Source organism: Pistacia vera, unplaced genomic scaffold (genome assembly GCF_008641045.1).
Source record: "Pistacia vera cultivar Batoury unplaced genomic scaffold, PisVer_v2 Contig563, whole genome shotgun sequence".
Taxonomy (NCBI): Eukaryota; Viridiplantae; Streptophyta; class Magnoliopsida; order Sapindales; family Anacardiaceae; genus Pistacia; species Pistacia vera.
The window spans coordinates 952,235-971,424 of record NW_022196405.1 but is presented as its reverse complement, the minus strand read 5'-3'; the positions used below and the strand labels follow the sequence as shown (position 1 = coordinate 971,424).

The 19,190-nt window shown below is 33.9% G+C and overlaps 1 protein-coding gene and 1 long non-coding RNA gene across 2 annotated transcripts; both read left to right on the top strand.

Moving 5' to 3' along the window:
* Positions 1-9,505: 9,505 nt before the first annotated feature.
* LOC116108381 lies at positions 9,506-14,591 on the top strand. Its single transcript, XM_031394629.1, has 5 exons — positions 9,506-10,091; positions 12,436-12,548; positions 12,649-13,020; positions 13,220-13,967; positions 14,324-14,591. The coding sequence occupies exons 1-5, from the start codon at positions 9,851-9,853 to the stop codon at positions 14,389-14,391; spliced, it is 1,542 nt and encodes a 513-aa protein (XP_031250489.1). The 5' UTR covers positions 9,506-9,850; the 3' UTR covers positions 14,392-14,591.
* Positions 14,592-18,353: 3,762 nt separating this feature from the next.
* On the top strand, positions 18,354-18,831 carry LOC116108370. The gene is made up of 3 exons (XR_004124626.1): positions 18,354-18,424; positions 18,516-18,642; positions 18,759-18,831. It is a non-coding gene; the product is annotated as an uncharacterized LOC116108370 (long non-coding RNA).
* Positions 18,832-19,190: the final 359 nt, after the last annotated feature.

Sequence of the window (19,190 nt, the reverse complement as noted above, 5' to 3'; positions counted from 1 at the left end):
CTCATTTCGTTCAATGTAATTAATAAATTCCAACAATCACCCACATGAATGAAATTGACAAATCTAGACATAAGACACAGTGATGGAGTTTAAATGGTTGGACTTGCATAGGCTAAGTAGGTGTTACCCTTTGAACCTTCCATTGTGAAAGTATGTTTACTTTACTAACTGATTAGTAGACATGATGTCCTTAAACTGATTTGTCATTTATGTAACTGATGACATACTTCACACAGGAATTCTCCCTAACATTATTCAATTCTCATTATTATGTTCGTTTTCGTCATGAACATACCCCTGGTTATGCGAGAAGTTCTTAAAAATTGAGCTCTATACAATTCTCTTTAGAAGCGGCCCAACTTCTTTCTCACATAGGTGATCTCTTTAAGAGTAACCTGCATTACTCTACGTGGAAACCCGATACATATGAATCATTAAAAACTTTTGCTTAACCTTATTCCTTACGGCCATCACTATTTCATTTAATCATAGGAACAGACTGAGAGTACGTAACTCTTATAGTGATCTATCTAAGTCTTTATAATTAATTTGTCTTTTTGAACCTAAATCTTGGGATCTCCAATCAATTAGCTTGAGTTTCCATTATATCAACTTATTATTTCATGGGCTTTAGTCTCATTCCTCTCAATAATTTCAACAACCTCTCTATTTAACCTTTTGGTTAGCGGATCTGATATATATCTTTTGACTTCACATAATCAATAGAGATAATTATAGTGGAGAGTAGTTGTCTAATGGTATTATGTTGATGACGTATATGTCTAAACTTACCATTATATATATTGCTTTGTGCCTTTCCAATTGCAGATTGATTATCATAATGAATGCAGATTGGTGGCACATGCTTTGACCACTTTGGATTATCCTCTAAGAATTGGCGTAACTATTCAGCCTCTTCACCACACTTATCCAAAGCAATAAATTTAGATTTCATAGTGGATCTAGGTATAACAGTTTGTTTAGAGGATTTCCATGATATTGCTGCACCTCCTACTGTGAACACATATCCACTAGTAGATTTTGAGTCTTTTCTATCAGATATCCATTTTGCATCATTGTATCCTTTAGCACAGCAGGATATCTAGTATAGTGCAACCCATAACTAGGAGTATACTGTAAATACATAAATTATTGCTTTCCAATGATCAACTCTAGGATTACTCGTGTATCTACTCAATTTACTAACTGTGTAAGCTATGTCTGGTCTAGTACAACTCATTAAGTACATCAGACTTCCTATAATTCTTGAGTACTCTACTAGAGAAATATTCTCTCCTTTATTCTTTGATAGATGTTGGCTCGGATCTAAAGATGTTCTAGCCAAGCTAGAATAATCTTTATTAAATTTTTCAAAAATATTATCCACATAAAACGATTGACTTAAAACAAGCCCATCCGAAGTTCTTGAAAATTTAATTCCCAATATTACATCAGCCAAACCTATATTTTTCATGTCAAATCTTGAATTCAACATATCTTTGGTAGATTTGATCATCTTATCATTACTACCAACAATAAGCATGTCATCAACGTAAAGACATAAAATGACTTAACCATCACTTCTTTGATGTAGACGCATTTGTAACATTCATTGATTTTGAAGCCACTAGCCATCATAGCATTATCAAATTTTACATGCCATTGTTTTGGTGCTTGCTTTAATCCATATAAAGACTTGACTAGTTTGCAAACTTTTTTTTCTTGCCCTGGGGCAGAAAAACCCTCGGGTTGTTCCATGTAGATTTCTTCTTCCAAATCTCCATTAAGAAAAGCTATTTTTACATCCATTTGATGTACTTCTAGATTTCGCAGAGATGCAATTGCGAGTATTATCCTAATGGAATTTATTCTCGTCACAGGAGAATATGTATCAAAGTAATCTAGGCCTTCTTTTTGCTTGTATCCCTTAATTACAAGTCGAGCCTTGTACTTGTCAATTGAACCATCTACTTTCCTTTTCCTCTTGAAAATCCATTTGGACCTTAGAGGTTTACATCCTAGAGGAAGATCCACTAGTTCCCATGTATGATTTTGCAAGATGGAGTCAACTTCGTTCTTAATAGCCTCTTTCCAAAAAGATCCTTTAGAAGATCTCACAGTTTTTTCAAATGTTTGAGGTTCACCTTCTAATAGATAAGTTAAAAAATCTAGACCAAAAGATTTTATTGTCCTCGCTATTTTGCTACATCTAGGTCCATTTTCAACCATAGTCTCATATATTCGTTCAAACGAACTTGATCCTTCTTTGGATCTACATGGAAATACATGTTCTAAGAAAGATGTATTTCTAGATTCCATTATCATGTTCTCGTGTATGTCTGGGATTTTGGACTTGTGCACAAGAAATTGATGAGAACTACTGTTATGTGCATAGCCAATGAAGATGAAATCAAATGTTTGCTGTTAGTACTGCTACTTTGGCAAGACACCCCCACACTCGCAAGTATTTATAAAGAGGTTTCCTTCCTTTCTATAATTCATAAGAGATTTTGTCTTCCTTTTTCTGGGGTACCTTATTTAAAAGATAATTGACCGACAACACAGCTTCCCCCCTTATGTTCTGAGACAACCCAAAACTTATTAGCATTGCATTCATCATTTCTTTCAAAGTACAATTCTTTCGCTCAACAATTCCATTTGACTGAGGTGAATAAGGTGTTGTGGTTTCATGTATAATTCCTTGTTGTGCACAGAAATCACAAAACGATGATTCATACTCACCACCTCGGTCACTTCGTAACACCTTTATCTTTTTATTGAGTTGATTCTCAACTTCATTCTTATAAAGAATAAACTTGTCAATAGCTTTATCCTTGCTTTTTAGCAAATATACATAACAATATATTGTGCTATCATCACAAATTTTAGGTCACAAATATCATTGTGAACTAAATCAAGAGGATTTGTGATTCTTTCAATATTATTAAATGATGACCTTGTCAATTTTGCCTCAACACAAGTTCCACACTTATGTTTGGAATTGATTTGGAAAATAGGTATATGATTTAAGTTAATTAATTTACACAAAGTATTATAATTAATGTGTCCTAGTCTACCATGCCACACATAGGAAGACTCAAGCAAATAAGCAGAATAAATTCTCTTATTAATACTTTTAGGTTTTACAACACAAACATTGAGCTTAAACAACCCATCACTCACATAACCCTTTCTAACATACATTCCATTCTTTGACAAAACTACTTTGTCCAACTTAAGAACTATACGGAAACCATGCTTGTTCAAAAAAGAACTACACACCAGGTTCTTATGAATTTCTGGCACATACAGAACATTGTTCAAAGTTAGCTCTTTCCCAGATGTCATCTTTAAGACCACCCTTCCTTTGCCTTCAATCTCAGAAGTAGTTGAGTTTCCCAAGTACAACTTTTCCCCATTCTCATTTGATTCGAAGGAATTAAATAGTTCTTTGTCTAAGCAGACAAGCCGAGTGGCTTTAGTGTCAAGCCACCATTCTCTTGGCTTAGACCCAATCAATTCACTTTTGAAACCACCGTAAAGAGACTTATGTCAAAGACATCCTGAGTAATATTCTCCATAACATTTACCTCTTTGATTCGATTTCTCCTTGGCAATCTACAATCAGAAGCTTTGTGACCCATCTTGTCACAATTAAAACACTTGCCTTGGAACTTTTTTGGTTTCTTAGAGATGCCTCATTTTGGCCCCAGCTTGGCCTTACAACATTTGCTTTTGCTGCTACAGGAATAAACCCTCTTTTTTAGAGCTTATGTTGCCTTCTTCAATTCGAAGTCTAACAATGAGTTTCAAGGTTCATCTCCTTTCTCTTGTGCTTAACATAGTTCTTGAAATCTTTCCATGTGAGAGGTAGCTTCTTAATAATAGCAACTACTTGGAAAGTTTCACTTAGCACCATCCCTTCAAAATGAATTTCATGTAATATAATTTCTCTTGCACTTGACTGATAACAGCTTTTGAGTCCACCATTTTATAATTGAGGAATCGTCCCATTGCAAACTTTTTAGACCCAACATCCTCAGTTTTATATTTACGGTCTAAAGACTCCCATAATTCTTGGGCTTTTCTTCGAGGCATACATACTGTACAATGAATATGTCAAACAATTCATGACATAATTTTTGCACAAAAATTCAAAATGTTTCCAAGCATCAATAACATTGATAACTTGAACATTGTGCTCATCTTCTTTGAGCATAAGAGCATCCTCAGTCAAGAATCTTGTAAGATTTAAGGTGGTTAGATAGAAAAACATTCTTTGTTGCCACCTCTTGAAATGCATTCCATCAAATTTTTCCAGTTTTTTCGCATGGTTCAGAGGAACAGAGATCGGTGCCACATGAGTTGGTGTGGTAGCCACAACTTGGGTCAGCACATCATCGAGGTTTGATTCAGATGTCATTTTCTAAAAAAATCCAAACAAAAAAATTATTATGTGAATTTTTGAACAGTAGTCAATAAATAATTCCCAAAAAACACTAGAGGGGTTACAGACGGTCCCTCTTAAATCTAGTCTCCTTAGATAAAATTTCTCTAAATCGTACGGTCAAATTTGACCACCACACTTTTACTGCACAAGGACAACAACCTTTGGGAATATCAAAATCCAATGTTTTCAACAAAATAAAATATGGTTACTAATAAAATCAAATTCTGTTTTAAGATTGTTATAAAATAATCAATTATTATATTAGTAACTGCAAAACATATTGAATATAAAAACAATATAACTTAATGTCAATAAAATAACAATACAATAAAATTAGAAATACCAACAATGTGATCATGTGTAGAAGATCCTTCACAATGACGGGAAGAGATCCGATAAATAATACACCGTTGGGATGAATGTTGAGGCCTGTGTAACACATAGTTTCCTTAAAACAAATTTGCCTCCTTCACTCGGGTGCACAAGGATTTGAGTAGTGTCTGATTCCCAAGATACAACAACAGATAAATAACAAGAGAAACACCACTCTTCTATTCTGACGAACTGAATAAAGCCTTAACTCCAACAAATGAAAACCTTAAAAAACTAGAGAGAAAATAAGATATTGAAAGAGCTCTCAATTTTTTGTGTGTTAAGAATGAAAGGAAAAACACCCTTTTATATTACTCAAGGTGGGACAAAACATTAAATTCCACCATTATTTTCAATCTTTTCGCTTTCCAACTTTAAAACCTCCTCCATTAATCCACCAACCTTTCAACTTTCAAATTCCCAACTTACACCACCACATCTCATTTCATTAAATTTAATTAATGAATTCCAGCAATAATATAATATTATATAAGTGTTCCATATGCTACTAAAAAGGTGGGAATAAGATTTTATCCACTAAAAAGATGGGAATGAGATTATATGCTACTAAGTGTTCCATATGCTACTGAAAAGGTGGGAATGGGATTATATGCTCTAGTAAGTGTTCCATATATATGCTACTAAAAAGGTGGGAATGGGATTATATGCTACTAAATGTTTAAAATTTTAATGATTGTTTTGAGAGTTGCTTAGTTGATCCTTTTGAAAGTTGTTGTTTAGTTGAGGGAGTTTCACTGACTGTTTTTAGTTTATTAATTTGAAAACTCTTAGGTAACCTCAGGTTTGTCTAGTTTGCAAGACATATTGCTTTTGATTAGAAGGGTTAGATGTTCTAAGGGTATAGACATGCATATCATTTGCCTTGTAAAGGAGAAGAAAAAAAGTTTATGAGAACAGAGAAACGCTATAAAGGAAAACATAGTTTCATCGTATCATACATTCTGCCTTTATTTCATGGGTTTATAGTTGATAAATGCTGATGAGTTCTTATCTGTGCCTGAATTTGCCATGAACCCACTTTCTCATTGATCCTTTTGAGAGTTGTGTATTGATGGAGTTTCACTGATTGTTTTTAGTTTATTAATTTAAAAACTCTCAAGTAACCTTAAAGGTTGTCAAAGCAATTCTCTAGGGAAGGAATGGATCAATTTTTTGCTATGGTGCCACAAGAAGTGAATAAGTTAAATTATGTAATCTAAATCAGTAATTGTCAATGTAGCATTTTGAACTTACAAACATTGTGATGCAAAGTTTTTGTAACAGACCAAGAATAAACAATTTATGTTATTATCTATAAATTATAAACAAATAAACTTTAGAATGTGTGGGGAATAATCCCCACGGGGAATTTTCCCTGCATAATCCCCGTATGCAAGGTGGGGGTGGGGGATGGGGAATCCCCTAGGGTGTCGGACGGGGGGTTCCCCGGCCATGATCCGCCTCATGCCCATCCATACTTCCTGCACATGGGAGTTTTGATAAAAACTTGATAAATTATTACCTTAGTTTTGAAGATGGAAGCTGGTATTCTTTATCGGGATGAAGGCCAAGGAAAAGATTATTTTCAAAAATTCGTTAGAATTCAAGGACAGAATTATAGACGGTTTCATTTGGTTAATTATTTGATGATTTTAAGAATAGTATTTTTAAAAAAATAAAATTGAGTTATCTTTACGAGAAAGATAACTATTAATGTTTTGTGAGATGAATAAAGTAGAATATGATTTTAAGAATATTAAAATAAATGTATTTTTAAATTTTTAGGATATAATAGTAAAATAAGATTGGGAAATAATATTGAAACAAACGGGTCAAATGTCCTGATAAAACAAATAACTTGGGCAAGTTCGAATTTTCAGGGAGAGAATGACAATGTGTGATGAGAGACCCTTGAGTGATTGGTGGAATTTATTTTGGGCCACAATGTGTATTTGAGACTTTGTTGGTGTGTGGACTCTTTAGAAGGTGAGTAGGCTATAGGTTTAATATTTATACACCAATAAAACAAATAACACCGTCGGCTAGACTAGATATTTTGAAAGGATTAGATGGAATTAAGTTGGACTAAATTTAGAGTAAACGGCTTTTTCCCACTAAGGTTGCTTTAATGACACTTTTTCACCCAAAAAAATTTAAAATACCACTTTTTCACCCAAAATTTATATTTCAACTATTCGTCGGTTGATTTTAACATTTTTGCAACCCTAAACCACCACCATTCTCTTCCCTAATCATCACTCACCAAAATTCTTCAAACCTTGCTCCTATCAAACACATCAATCGTTAGCAATCAAGCGATTTGTGAAACGACCAATCGCCCCTCCCAAGTCAAATTCGACCAATCTCAATCACTAAAAGACTCACTAACATCCTCTCTTCAAAAGCCCCAATAACCTGGGCCAAATTTGCTCTTCGTTAGTCGTCGGATCGGAAGTGTACTCTAGATGGTATATAGAATATAAACTTTGGATGAGAAAGTGGTATTTTAAAACTTCTAGGGTGGGAAAGAGCCATTAAGGCAAACCTTGGGTGGGAAAAAAGTCGTTTACTCATATATTTAATATTACTGTGTTTGGTACAACACCAAGAGATTAATTGTATAATTCATTGTTTAATAAATATGTGAAAATTAAATTATTGAAATAAACAAAAATAATAAATCCTCTAATAAAATTTTTTCAAAGTTAAGAATTTGTCGTCATCGTGGGAATAGCGTCAAAAGTTTTGAGTATATCTTCTATCGACCTATCCAATGGCACTAACATGAAAGTCGCCACTAATTTAGTACATGATATAATATTCATACAATCACTTACTTATACAGCTGATCAATCAAATATAAGATATCACACTAATGTACGTCCATTGACGTACACGTAAAAACGGTGTCGTGGTGCAGATAGAATACTGAATAGAGGAAAAGTAGAAGACAGTCACAGGTGGAGGTAGCGTATTAACGGTGCGGCCCACTGAACCCCCGTGACTGGCGCGTGGGCCTCATTAACACTAAATTGGAAGCGTCCACTACTTTCGCTTTCTCACAAGTAAACATACCCCACCATTTACTCCCATTTTTTTTTTTCGTTCTTTTTTATTTAATAAATTATAATAATATTTTAAATTCCATTTAAATCTGCGCAACATGTTCAAAATCAAACCTACTATTATTTATTATTCCCAGGATTGCACATTTACTTTGCTTGGTCTTCTTTCGTTTTCAATAGAAAGCTCTGCCTCCCATGCTTAACATTTAATTTATGTCATTATTTTGATTCAAAAATTTAATTCATAATTTAGCTTTTAAAAACCATTTTCGGATTATTAATCAAACAAACAATTTTTATAAATATAAATATTTTGATTTTAGATGTTGATTTATTAAAAACAAGAGGAATGGCATTTTATTATTTGGTTGGAGAATGTTAGATTTTGTTGGCAGTTTTTGAATATTGTTGTCTGTATAGAATAATAGGTAATTTGAATTTTAAAAAGTTATATTTAAGTGACGTAACTCCTTTTTAAATTAAAGAAGCACAAAAGTTGTACCTAATAAAGTTTACCAAAAATTCCCTCTTAATGTAATTAAATTTCATGCACTAAATTTATTATTAAACTATATTGGCTCATAAATCAATATCACAAACTTAATCTCAAAATCCAGACGTAACAGTTAATAATTGATTAATTAGCAACTAATAAGACAAAAAAAATTATAAAAAATCAATTGAGAACTATTACGTAGGAGTTATAAAAGAGAATTTGTAAAATTGAATTGTAAGTGTAGTAATATACTTCAACAATTCTTCTTTATATGTTGAATTGAAAAGCAAATTAAAACAATAATAAATAACAATTAAGCAATAAATAACATTTGAATAACAATATTCCCGTAAGGATTAAATTAAATACAAATATCTCCCAAGCCAAAAAAATCTTGTGAAAGTTTTATTAAAAATTAAAATCTAGTTGTAAATTAAATGATTTACCAATTATATCCTCCATGAAACAACAAATAACATGTTATTTACCATATAAAATTAAACTATGTTAAATCATTCCAAACTTGATAGTCTAGCATTTAATAATCTAATTAAAAGTGTGTTAAACCATATTGGATTTAGTAGTCTAGTACATTCTAACTATTTTGTCATGTTAAAGATAATTAAGTTAATTAATATGATTTTATGGTTATTAACGGTTAACTGTTAACTAATAACCGAAGAATTTTTTATTAATTCTAACATATTAAAAATGATAAAATTTAGCTCACAACCTAATTTTATAAACCTTTTTTCACAACCCTGACGTAATAGCTCGCAAATGAATAACAAAACCTATAACGAGCAATTAGACCTATTTATGAATTGACTAATTACGAGTTCACATTGAAGTGTTGAAAAAAGTTTATAAAATTGGATATCAGCCTAATGTTATGCGGATAAAAAAGAGATATTTGTTATTTAAATAAATTAAATATTGGGATGGAAATTCAGACTAGTTTACTTGGCTTACAAGAAGTCAAAAGAAAGTGTCCATTAACGTTAAATGTAATAATAATGGAGAATTAAAAATACTTTCACTTTCCTACAATGCCGCTTAGTGCGCACATAATGCTCTCAGTTTAATACTCACTAAAACCCAACGCACCTCACACTCACTCTTTATTTTGAAAACAAGAAAAACAAAAACAGATAAACCACCACCATCTCTTAACTAAAAGCCCATACTTGTCATTTACAGATACTCGCTGCCCTCTCTCTCTGTCTCTCTCTCTCTCTCTCTCTCTCCCTTCCTTTGCTTGACCTTGCTTCAAACCCTAACTCTCATTATTTTTATTTTAAAATATTCACAACAAAACAAAACAAAACAATTCCCATATTCAGAAAACATTTTCTTGGTTTTTGTTTGTTCAGTTTTATCAAGAATGGGTGCACCAAACGGAGACCCAGATCACCTAAGTGGCTGCCGCGGAGGTGATGGAGCCTGACCCGACATCTCACATGCATTATGGGGAAGGCTGAGGATGAGCGAACTCTTGCCGTTAGTGTTGTCAATGAGAATGTACAGCAAAATGTGGACACCAGATTTGTGTGTAAAGGATGTTGTTGGATTTATAGGCTCATTGGCTTCAAATGTTTCTTCATGCTCTTGTTATCGCTTGCCGTCTTTCTCTCCGCTTTGTTTTGGTTGCCTCCTTTTCTTCCGTTTTCAGATCAGAAGGATCTGGATCTTTATTCTAAGTTTAAAGGTCAGATTTTGGGTCTTTGATCTGTGCTTTTCTTTGGCTGTGTTTGGTTGCTGAGAAAATGTGGGAAGATAAAGTGATTTGTGTTTTTATTTATTTTATTGTTTTGTTTTTTAGTGGTATTTTCAATTTTATAATTTTAATTGCTGTTTTGTTTTGATTTATTCAAAGAAGCGAACCAATTAGCAAATTCTGGTGGTTATCTTGGAAATTTCTATTTTGAGTGACGTTTGCAGATTTGGAGCTATATTTTGGGAATTTAGTTTTGATAATAAATAGACAGATAATTTTCCCACTGACTGCTGATATTTTTAGTTCGTTTTTTTTTTTTTTTTTTTTTTGGAAATCTAATGTGAAGATTATGTAAGTAATTTCATTCATAAAAAATTCTAATTATGGGTATATATGTTATTGAAGGAAAATATTTTTTTTTAATAAATATTCTATGGATAGAATTTCCTGTTTAAGCTGATGGTTTAAGGGATAGGTTTGTGTTAATTGATTGTTAGGATTAATGGGAGAGAAAATAATCCACATGTCACATGAATACATGACTTGTAGTATGGTTGATGTGATGACGTAAAGTTTCTAAGATTGGAGTTATTTCTATTGTGCTGCAATAAGTCATGGAGCTCGGTTTCATGGGAGAATTACTATTATAGGAAACATTCGAGAGTGACTATTAAGATTACTGATGGTCAAGTGTTCAGCAAGGTCTTTAGAAAGGAGTTTTTGGAGGTTTTTGTGGGAATAATTCTCATCAAAGCAATGTTTCTGGAACGATAAAATCTTTTACTCTTTATTTCTGATTTCCCTAGTGAGGATGCTGTCACTTTCTAGTTTATTTTACTTATTTTAAGGCCTTCTATAATTGCGTCCTGTGTGCCAAACATGCTATTGTAAGCCGATTTAATTGACTCTATACGTTCATTTATATTCTAGTCACTTACCAAAAATGGTTAAATTGTTATTACTAGCTTTATTGTAGTGTTTCGCAAAAGAGCAATTAGCAGAAGCCTGTAAAGATGTCGCTTGCCATGTGTGTTTATTGGATCCTCTCTAAAAGGAAGGCAAATAAAATACATGTGAAGAAGTGAAGCAGGACTTAGGCAATTGGAACCAATATGGGGATAATTTTTTTTGTATCTGAGTTTAGTTGCATATGGGGAAGCAAAAGGGTTATAGATTAATGTTGACAAATTCAAAATTGGATCCTTTCTAAATTGAACACGAATGAAATGCATGTGAAGAAGTGAAGCAGGACTTAGGCAATTGGAACCTATATTGGGATAAAAATTTTCTAGATTTGAATTTAGTTGCATATGTTGTAGCAAAGGTGTCAGAGATCAATGTCAAAAAATTCAATAGTATTTAGTGAGACAGTTTGTCATAAATCAGTTATTTCCAAAATTTCTTGAGATCAATTATTTCAGTGTCGCTTATGATTTTTGGGATTGGCTTCTTTACCTTTTTGAGTGGAACGGAACATGGAAGTGCCACATCTAAGATATATCCCGCCATTTAGCAGTAAGTGCTACGTATTCACCGAGTAGGTCCTACATTTCACTTAAAGCTATTCAAGTTCTGTCTTTTCTGGAAGGATCAGAACTTAATTCAAGATTTCTGGTAATCTCTTAATAATTTACGTCAATTATTAGCTCTTCATAGTTGTAAATTCTTTCACATATTATAAAACTTCTTGTATATAGAATGGTTTTCGGATGCAATAAATGTTACCACTGTAGTCAATAAAGGTTTTGGTCCATTTGCTGTGGTGCTTGGTGTTCATCATCAGTAGTGCAGTGTTATGTGGAAATGTGTGCAACTACCTAAATATCTTGAATATTATGTTATTGAAAGATGCTGCGGTGGACCACTGGTCTCATACGCTGAGGATTGATATTTCTTGTTTTTGTTGTACCCAAGGTCAATCGGAATATGGTTTTATGATCTGGGCTCTGAGGAGTGTATGGAAGACAAGCTGTCCCTTTGGGTATTAGACCCCTCATTGCTTGTGTAGACTGCCATAACAGTGCTTATGTAATTTCAGCATAAAGGATTGAGTGTATTTGGGGCAATAGAAGATGTGAAGATGTTTGTCACTGTACTTTGATGTTAATGATTTTTTGGTGTTTTGCACTTTTCCCTAGTTTCATTGTGGAAATGGTTTAGGTTCTATTTATTGATTTCTTTTGTGTGATAATCATTAGAAGTAATAGATCGTGTGATACTCTATCGGTGTAATAAATGTGAAATCCTCGATGCTGTAATTGCAGTTAGTGATTTTTTTCATTAAAATTGTGTTATATTTTTGATACCATGTACTCAATAGTATTTTTTAATGCAGATCACGGCATTGTTGCAAGTTTCAATCTTGAGAAGCCAGTTTCTTTGCTGGAAGACAATATTGTACAGCTTGAGTTGGACATTTATAACGAGATTAGCGTTCCAACCATCAAAGTATCTTCTCTTTTAATCCTTTTCATGTTACATACTTTTTTTTTAACATTTACTTTCCTCTTTTCCTTACCCATGTATTGACTTAATTAACTTTGATCAGGTGGTTATTTTATCTCTAGATCCTGTAGCTGGATCGAACATAACGAAGGTGGTGTTTGCGGTTGATCCAGATGCAAAAAATTCAAAAATTTCTTTATATTCTCAAAGCTTGATCAGGTCATCATTTGTATATTTGGTTTTAAACCAATCATCCCTTCGCCTGACTACATCCTTGTTTGGGGACCCGTTGTTTTTTGAGGTTTTGAAATTCCCTGGAGGAATTACTGTGATTCCTCTACAGAGTGCGTTTCTTCTGCAGAAAGTGCAAATCCTTTTCAACTTTACCTTGAACTTCTCTATTTATCAAATACAAGAAAATTTCAATGAACTGACAAGCCAGCTGAAGTCAGGATTACATCTGGCACCCTATGAGGTTGGCAATCTTTACTTTATTTTTGTTGTTTTCTCTGCAATACATGATTTCATATACATTTGAATAAAGAATAACCATATAATGAAGAAGAAACTTCTAGGCATTTCAGTACAGGGCTCTATGGCTAGATACTGGAGATGTTCTTGTCATTTACAGCCAGAGTGTGATTATCTAATTAGTTTTGTTTTGTTGATTTCAGAATTTGTATATAAGCTTGTTGAATTCCAAAGGTTCAACAGTGGCTCCCCCCACAATTGTTCAGTCTTCTGTTGTTTTGGCGGTTGGAAATACTCCCTCAACCCCAAGGTTGAAGCAGCTCGCTCAGACAATCACTGGTTCAAATTCCAAAAACCTTGGCTTAAATAACACTGTATTTGGTAGGGTTAAGCAAGTTCGACTTTCATCTATCTTGCAACACTCCCTCAATGGTGGCGATGGCAGTGCCCCCTCATCATCACCTTCTCCAGCTCCTCTACCTCATTCCCACCATCACCACCATCACCACCACCATCACCACCATCACCATCACCACAATGACCATCTAGCTCCTGCAACTTCTCCAACACCTGCGACTCAGACAGCTGCACCTCTGCCAGCGCATGGTTCACCTGCCCCAATGAAAAATTCACCTGCACCTCAGAAAAGTCATGAGGCAAAGCCTCCTGGCTGCCACAGTGCGAATAAAAAGGGGTCTACAAAAAAGGGAAGGACACAGTCCCGTTTGGCCCCTACCATTGCTCCCACTATTTCTCCTCACCGTTCTGCTGCCTCACCGCATGCACGTATAGCTCCACCGAGACCTATGCCTGCACCTTTCTCCCATTCACATCCTGCATCAAGTCCTTTGCCAAATGTTGTTTTTGCTCATGCGAGGCCCCCATCAAAGAGTGGTTCAGACGTGGAGCATCATAACTCAATGCCGCCAGTGTCACAATCTCCTTTTTCATGTGAGTATCTCCTATAATCGTAATTTGATGCTCCAAATATTTTGAATCTGACATAACTCATTTCATGCAATCACTGTCTGGTGGATTTGTCGTGCAATGATATGATTGTTCATTCAGGTTATTTTATCTTTGCTATATCTCTAAGGGGTCCTCAATTGATAATTGATGAATCATTAGATTGGCCAGTTTGATAATTTGATTTATACTTCAAATTTTTTTTATTTCATTTTAAGTTATCTTTTGTCTTAGACTTGCAGTTGAAATTATTTTCTGGTGTCTATTACCGTAAAAATGCAAACTTAACTTTTGGTTGATAGCAAATATCAGTTAATAAGTATGGTTTGTTATTTTTGCAGCTTCTGCAGGTGATACAGCTGTTCAATTGGCGTTGTCACTCTTGTTAGCTGTTGTATTACATTTTTAACAATGAAGACGAAATAACCTACTGTCTAGATAAAATTGCTTCTCTGGTATTCGAGGGAATCAATTGTATTTTTCAAATTTAAATGGACCGATAAATTGGAGGAGCTTTGTAAGTGGGAGCAGCGCAAAGGGCGTGCCTCACATCTGAGTGGATATATGTTTTTGTGCATGTAAATATTGGATAAAAAAAAAAAAAAAAAATACAAGCTGGCAGACGCATTATCAGGTCAAAGTCACAGAGGTGGCAGGCCCTTGCTTATGTGCATTACTGCTGTTTTGTGTATTCTCTTCTGCAGAAATGTAAGGAGGTAAAAGTAACAAATGTATCACATTACCTTTCTGTTTCTCATCCTTTAAAGGCCAATCAGGTATGAAATTTTGACCTCAAATTATCGCTCTTTTCTTCTTGTTCTCTGCAGTCTGTCAAAAGTGACTCGTGCTTGGCTTGTTTAAACTCTTAAGTGTATGTTGATCAATGTTACTTTGGACAATATTTGAAGTGTCAAATTCTGTTTAACATATAATCCACTGATGCTTTTGTCATTCATGTTCTAGCATAATTACCAAACATCATTGGAAACACATGCGTGCCCTCTTATTTTTTTCACTCCATAATAGATTTTGTTTAAGCAAAGTCCCTAGGTTTCTAAAACTAGTGTCCAGTGCAAGAGCTATAAGTGCTAGCGATGTGCGATCTCCCCAATGTGGTTGTGGTATGTGTCGACTCACCATGACGGAGAGAAGCAATTTAATTTTGTTTTTTTGTGTTTGGGAGTGCGAATGGGGAAGCAATATGGTGGTTGGATGTTTGGTGGATGGGATGCCATCTAGATTTGATATATTGATGTCTACAGGGGGATGAGTGCAAGTATTGAATTGTTTATACATTGTTGGTCTCATAGGCTAAAATTTTGAGATACATGGTTGGTGTGCTATCTCCAAGCTTTCAAATCAATTTATTTCAGTAATTTAACGCTTTGAAGTCTTGGTTGTTGGACTGCTCTTTAGTTTCTTGAGTTAGGATGTATCTATCTACTACTACTGCATTACTTGAAGTTATCATCTGTGCTGGTGCTTGACAAAATGACCTTTCTTACAGAGTACAGGGTTATCCTTATTAAAATTAGGAGATTTCAAACTAAGAATTTTCTCAAACCCTTATTTTTGTCTAAATCTTTGGGGAAGTCTCTAGAGGCATGTTAAGAATATCAACCTTGAGGAGAACTTGCAATCCCAAATGGCAGATGGGATTGCACAGTATTGTGCTACAGTATTGCTGCATTTTTTTTTTAAAAGAGAAACTTTGCATTATTTTAAATACCTTTTAGTCCAAACAATATGCAGGAAAACAAACCCGTGGGCCCCCACGGGTCTTCTTTCGTAACCTCGTGCAGACATTATGTTTGCGTAAGGGTTGTAACTTTTAATATATATAACTTTTAATATATATTAATATAATTTATTATTATTATATATATTATACATAATAATATTTTTTTAATTAATTATCTGATAAAATAAAAATATTTTTCAATATTTTAAAATTTATTTTTGTAAAATATTTTAAAAATATAAATATAAATTAAGTACAATTCAATTAATAATAAAAGTTATGCATTTAATTAATTTTTATTCAGATTATTTAAATATTATTTGAAGTTTTTAAATATGTAAATAAGGGAAATGATTTTTATTTCCCGTTAAATTGATAACTATTCCTCATTGTTATACACACTTTTATTATATTTTAAAAAATTTCTCTTTCCTAATTTTAAATCTGAAAATTTCTCTTCTTTAGATTCAAAATCACCACGTCATGTGATTACTGCATTAGTAATATATTTTAATAAAAAAATTATTTGAAATAAAAAATTTTGTTTCAATGATTTATAAAATTTAGATTTAGGGTTTATAACTTTATATGTTAAAGATAAAGATAAAAATATAAAATAGAGAATAAGTGTATTTTAGAAATTATTATGTCATTAATGTCAAGTTTGTCAAAGCGAAAATACATTTAAAAATGAGGGATATTGAATTAATTTGATAGGGCTATGAATAAATTTGTTAAATACAATACTTTATCAAAATTCAAACACACTGTACTGTCCTATCTAATTTAATTCAATCTAATACGGTGTGCCAAAAATATTCTTCAGGGGTGATTGGTTCTTTTCCCCAAACCTCGCTCTAAAATTTGACAGGTTTTTGGTACTTTTGTATTTAGCAAGGTTATACTTAATTTCTAGTTAATTCAGACTGTTAGGGCCAAAAATCGTCCTTGGTCCAAATAGGGAAATAGGACCATTAGCGAAGATGGACCAGGCCCAGTCCTGTAAAGGCCCAAGCCATGTTAGTCCTATTTTAACATGAGGTATAAACCGGCCCAAATCAAGCGGGCACAAGCCTCTCAAACCTAGCCCATTTCCTAGGTCCGCGGACGAATCCAGAGCCCACAGCCCTGTCATAGTACTTTCCTACTCCCAATCAACCTCCTATTCAAAGACGCCTTCCTATTCCTGATCACTTTCCTACTTAGCGAATTCTCTTAAACAGAGTTACCTTCCTATTTGGACACTGGTAAGACAACTCACCACGATCCTAATTCTTCTAGGGTTTACATCGGAGTCATATTAGGACTCCTGCTCCCATCAGGATTGGGAAACCAGACGACCACTATATAAGCAGAGGCCAGCCTTCTCACAAGAGACATCGACATTACACCTTCACACCCGAGACTCTTTACTCGAGAGTTTCACTGATTCGCCGTAGTCACAGTCCCCGACTAGACTTCCGGTAATCTCTTATTCCTTAGCCCTCACTATATTAGCCTCTTTCAGCCTTGCTGACTTGAGCGTCAGAGTGCCTACGGCAAACACCACCCCGGTGTTTCCCGTTCGCTTCACGCGTGTGTTTCTCTACGTGTGCAGCTGCAGCGGATCGCTAGTGGCCTCAATCTCACGGGACCAGAACCTCCTTTCCGTACAGGTAGATTTTTACATCTACACAGACCAAAAATAAAAATAAGTTGACCAAAAATATTAACTGGTATATAACGTCCGATGAATAAGAGGCAGTCTTAAAGGTTATTAGATCCGTAGTTCAACTTTGCTGCAATTCTTTGTCCCACTGTATTTGTGCCTACAATAAAAATGATTCTCCTGGGAAAAGGCTATTGGAGTCCTAGGACAAAAGAACACATTTGAATCAGAAAACCCAAATCGCAAGCAAAATCCTTTCTTCAACTAGAATGTAACATAGATGAGTACATCTTGAGAATAATAGACAGAAGAAGATAAAAGTCTTGAAGATTTAGAAAGAGGATATTTTAGAGATAAAATAAATTATTATTTAAAAATTAAAATTTTAAATATATTTTAGAAAAAGATCCAGTGGACTCAAATAAGACTATTCTTTGTTAAAATACAGAGACAAATAATATATACAATTAGATGAAATAATTTCTCTTCAACTCTAATCTCAAACTCATTTTTACTATTGTATAAACTCTAATGTGTAGTTCTTCTCATTATATATATATATATATATATATATACACTACAAGCTCATCAAAATTTATTGTTGATGGTGGATTTTGGTCGTCCACTTAAATAATCTTTTCCTAGCTTGGAGTCCACCAATGTTTGCCTTAGCTCTTAGTCAAGGAGGTGAACTTCGACCTACAACGCAACAACAGAGTTTAAGGGACCAGTGAAGGTGCTCCTGACGAGAACCCTCTGACGCCTAAGTTAGTCAATCGAGTCCGTTTAAGTTCAACGTACTATCACGAATTAGATATTTTCATGACGTTGGACTTGCCAACCTCATTAATTTACCCCCTTTTATGTGTATTAATTAACAATAATTACCCAAAGAATATTCTTGCAAAAACTACAATAACTATAGAGAGAGAATGGGTTGAGAGTTATCAATTTTTCATACCCTTCTAACTTATGAAGCTCTCTTTATAGAGTGGATAAAAAACACTGCCTGCAGTTGTTTGCCTCTGAATCTTTGTCACACGATCTTCAAAGGTATAAAATATAATTTTTTTCAACTCCTTCATGCTTGTGAAAATGTTATAGTTTATTAGTTTGTTATCTGAATCTTTATGTTTATTTTCAGACACACCCATCGGCCATAACAGTTCATAGACTTGTTTCATACTTTCATGTCATCACTCATCAGTTCAGTGGACAGTGGATCTTCACAGTTCACATTCATTAGTCATTAGACTCATTACTGATATCAGGTGGGAAATAGTGATGCTAGTTATATTTTCCTTGGGTTATAGTTTTTACTTTGTATGTATGTATGTATGTATCACGGAATGAGATGTTAAACCCTCGTGTTATCAATGAAATGCAGATATTTCGAAGGCATTCCTGAGGCTGTTTCAGAGAGTGAGCAAAGAGGTGGTTGATTAGTTACCAATATTTTGGGTCCTTAAGAATCTTTACTTTTATTTTTATTCTTGGCGGTCCTTATGAATCGTGATTCATAGTCATAGCCATTTTTGTATACTAAGCTAAAATTGAAGGTTCTATACTCGTGCATGCTTGATTTGTTTGGTTTTTCATGTATGATTGTTGTTTATTATTATTGGATTTGTGTGAACAATTTCCCTGCTTTGGAGAGATTTTGGGTCCTTAAGAAATGAATAGGAATATCCGAATATGTCATGTAATTAAGGTGTGTAGTTGGGCGTCTGTTACTTGCCCTCCATCTCATGATCAAATCCTGCCTTGAATTGAATAACCCAACTTTCACAATAATAAATTTATTGACAGATTGGAGTAA

Coding starts and splice junctions, on each gene's coding strand:
- LOC116108381 (XM_031394629.1), top strand. CDS start 9,851: ATGGGGAAGGCTGAGGATGAGCGAACTCTTGCCGTTAGTGTTGTCAAT. Junction 13,021..13,219: donor TACATCTGGCACCCTATGAG/GTTGGCAATCTT, acceptor TGTTGATTTCAG/AATTTGTATATAAGCTTGTT. Junction 13,968..14,323: donor GTCACAATCTCCTTTTTCAT/GTGAGTATCTCC, acceptor TTATTTTTGCAG/CTTCTGCAGGTGATACAGCT.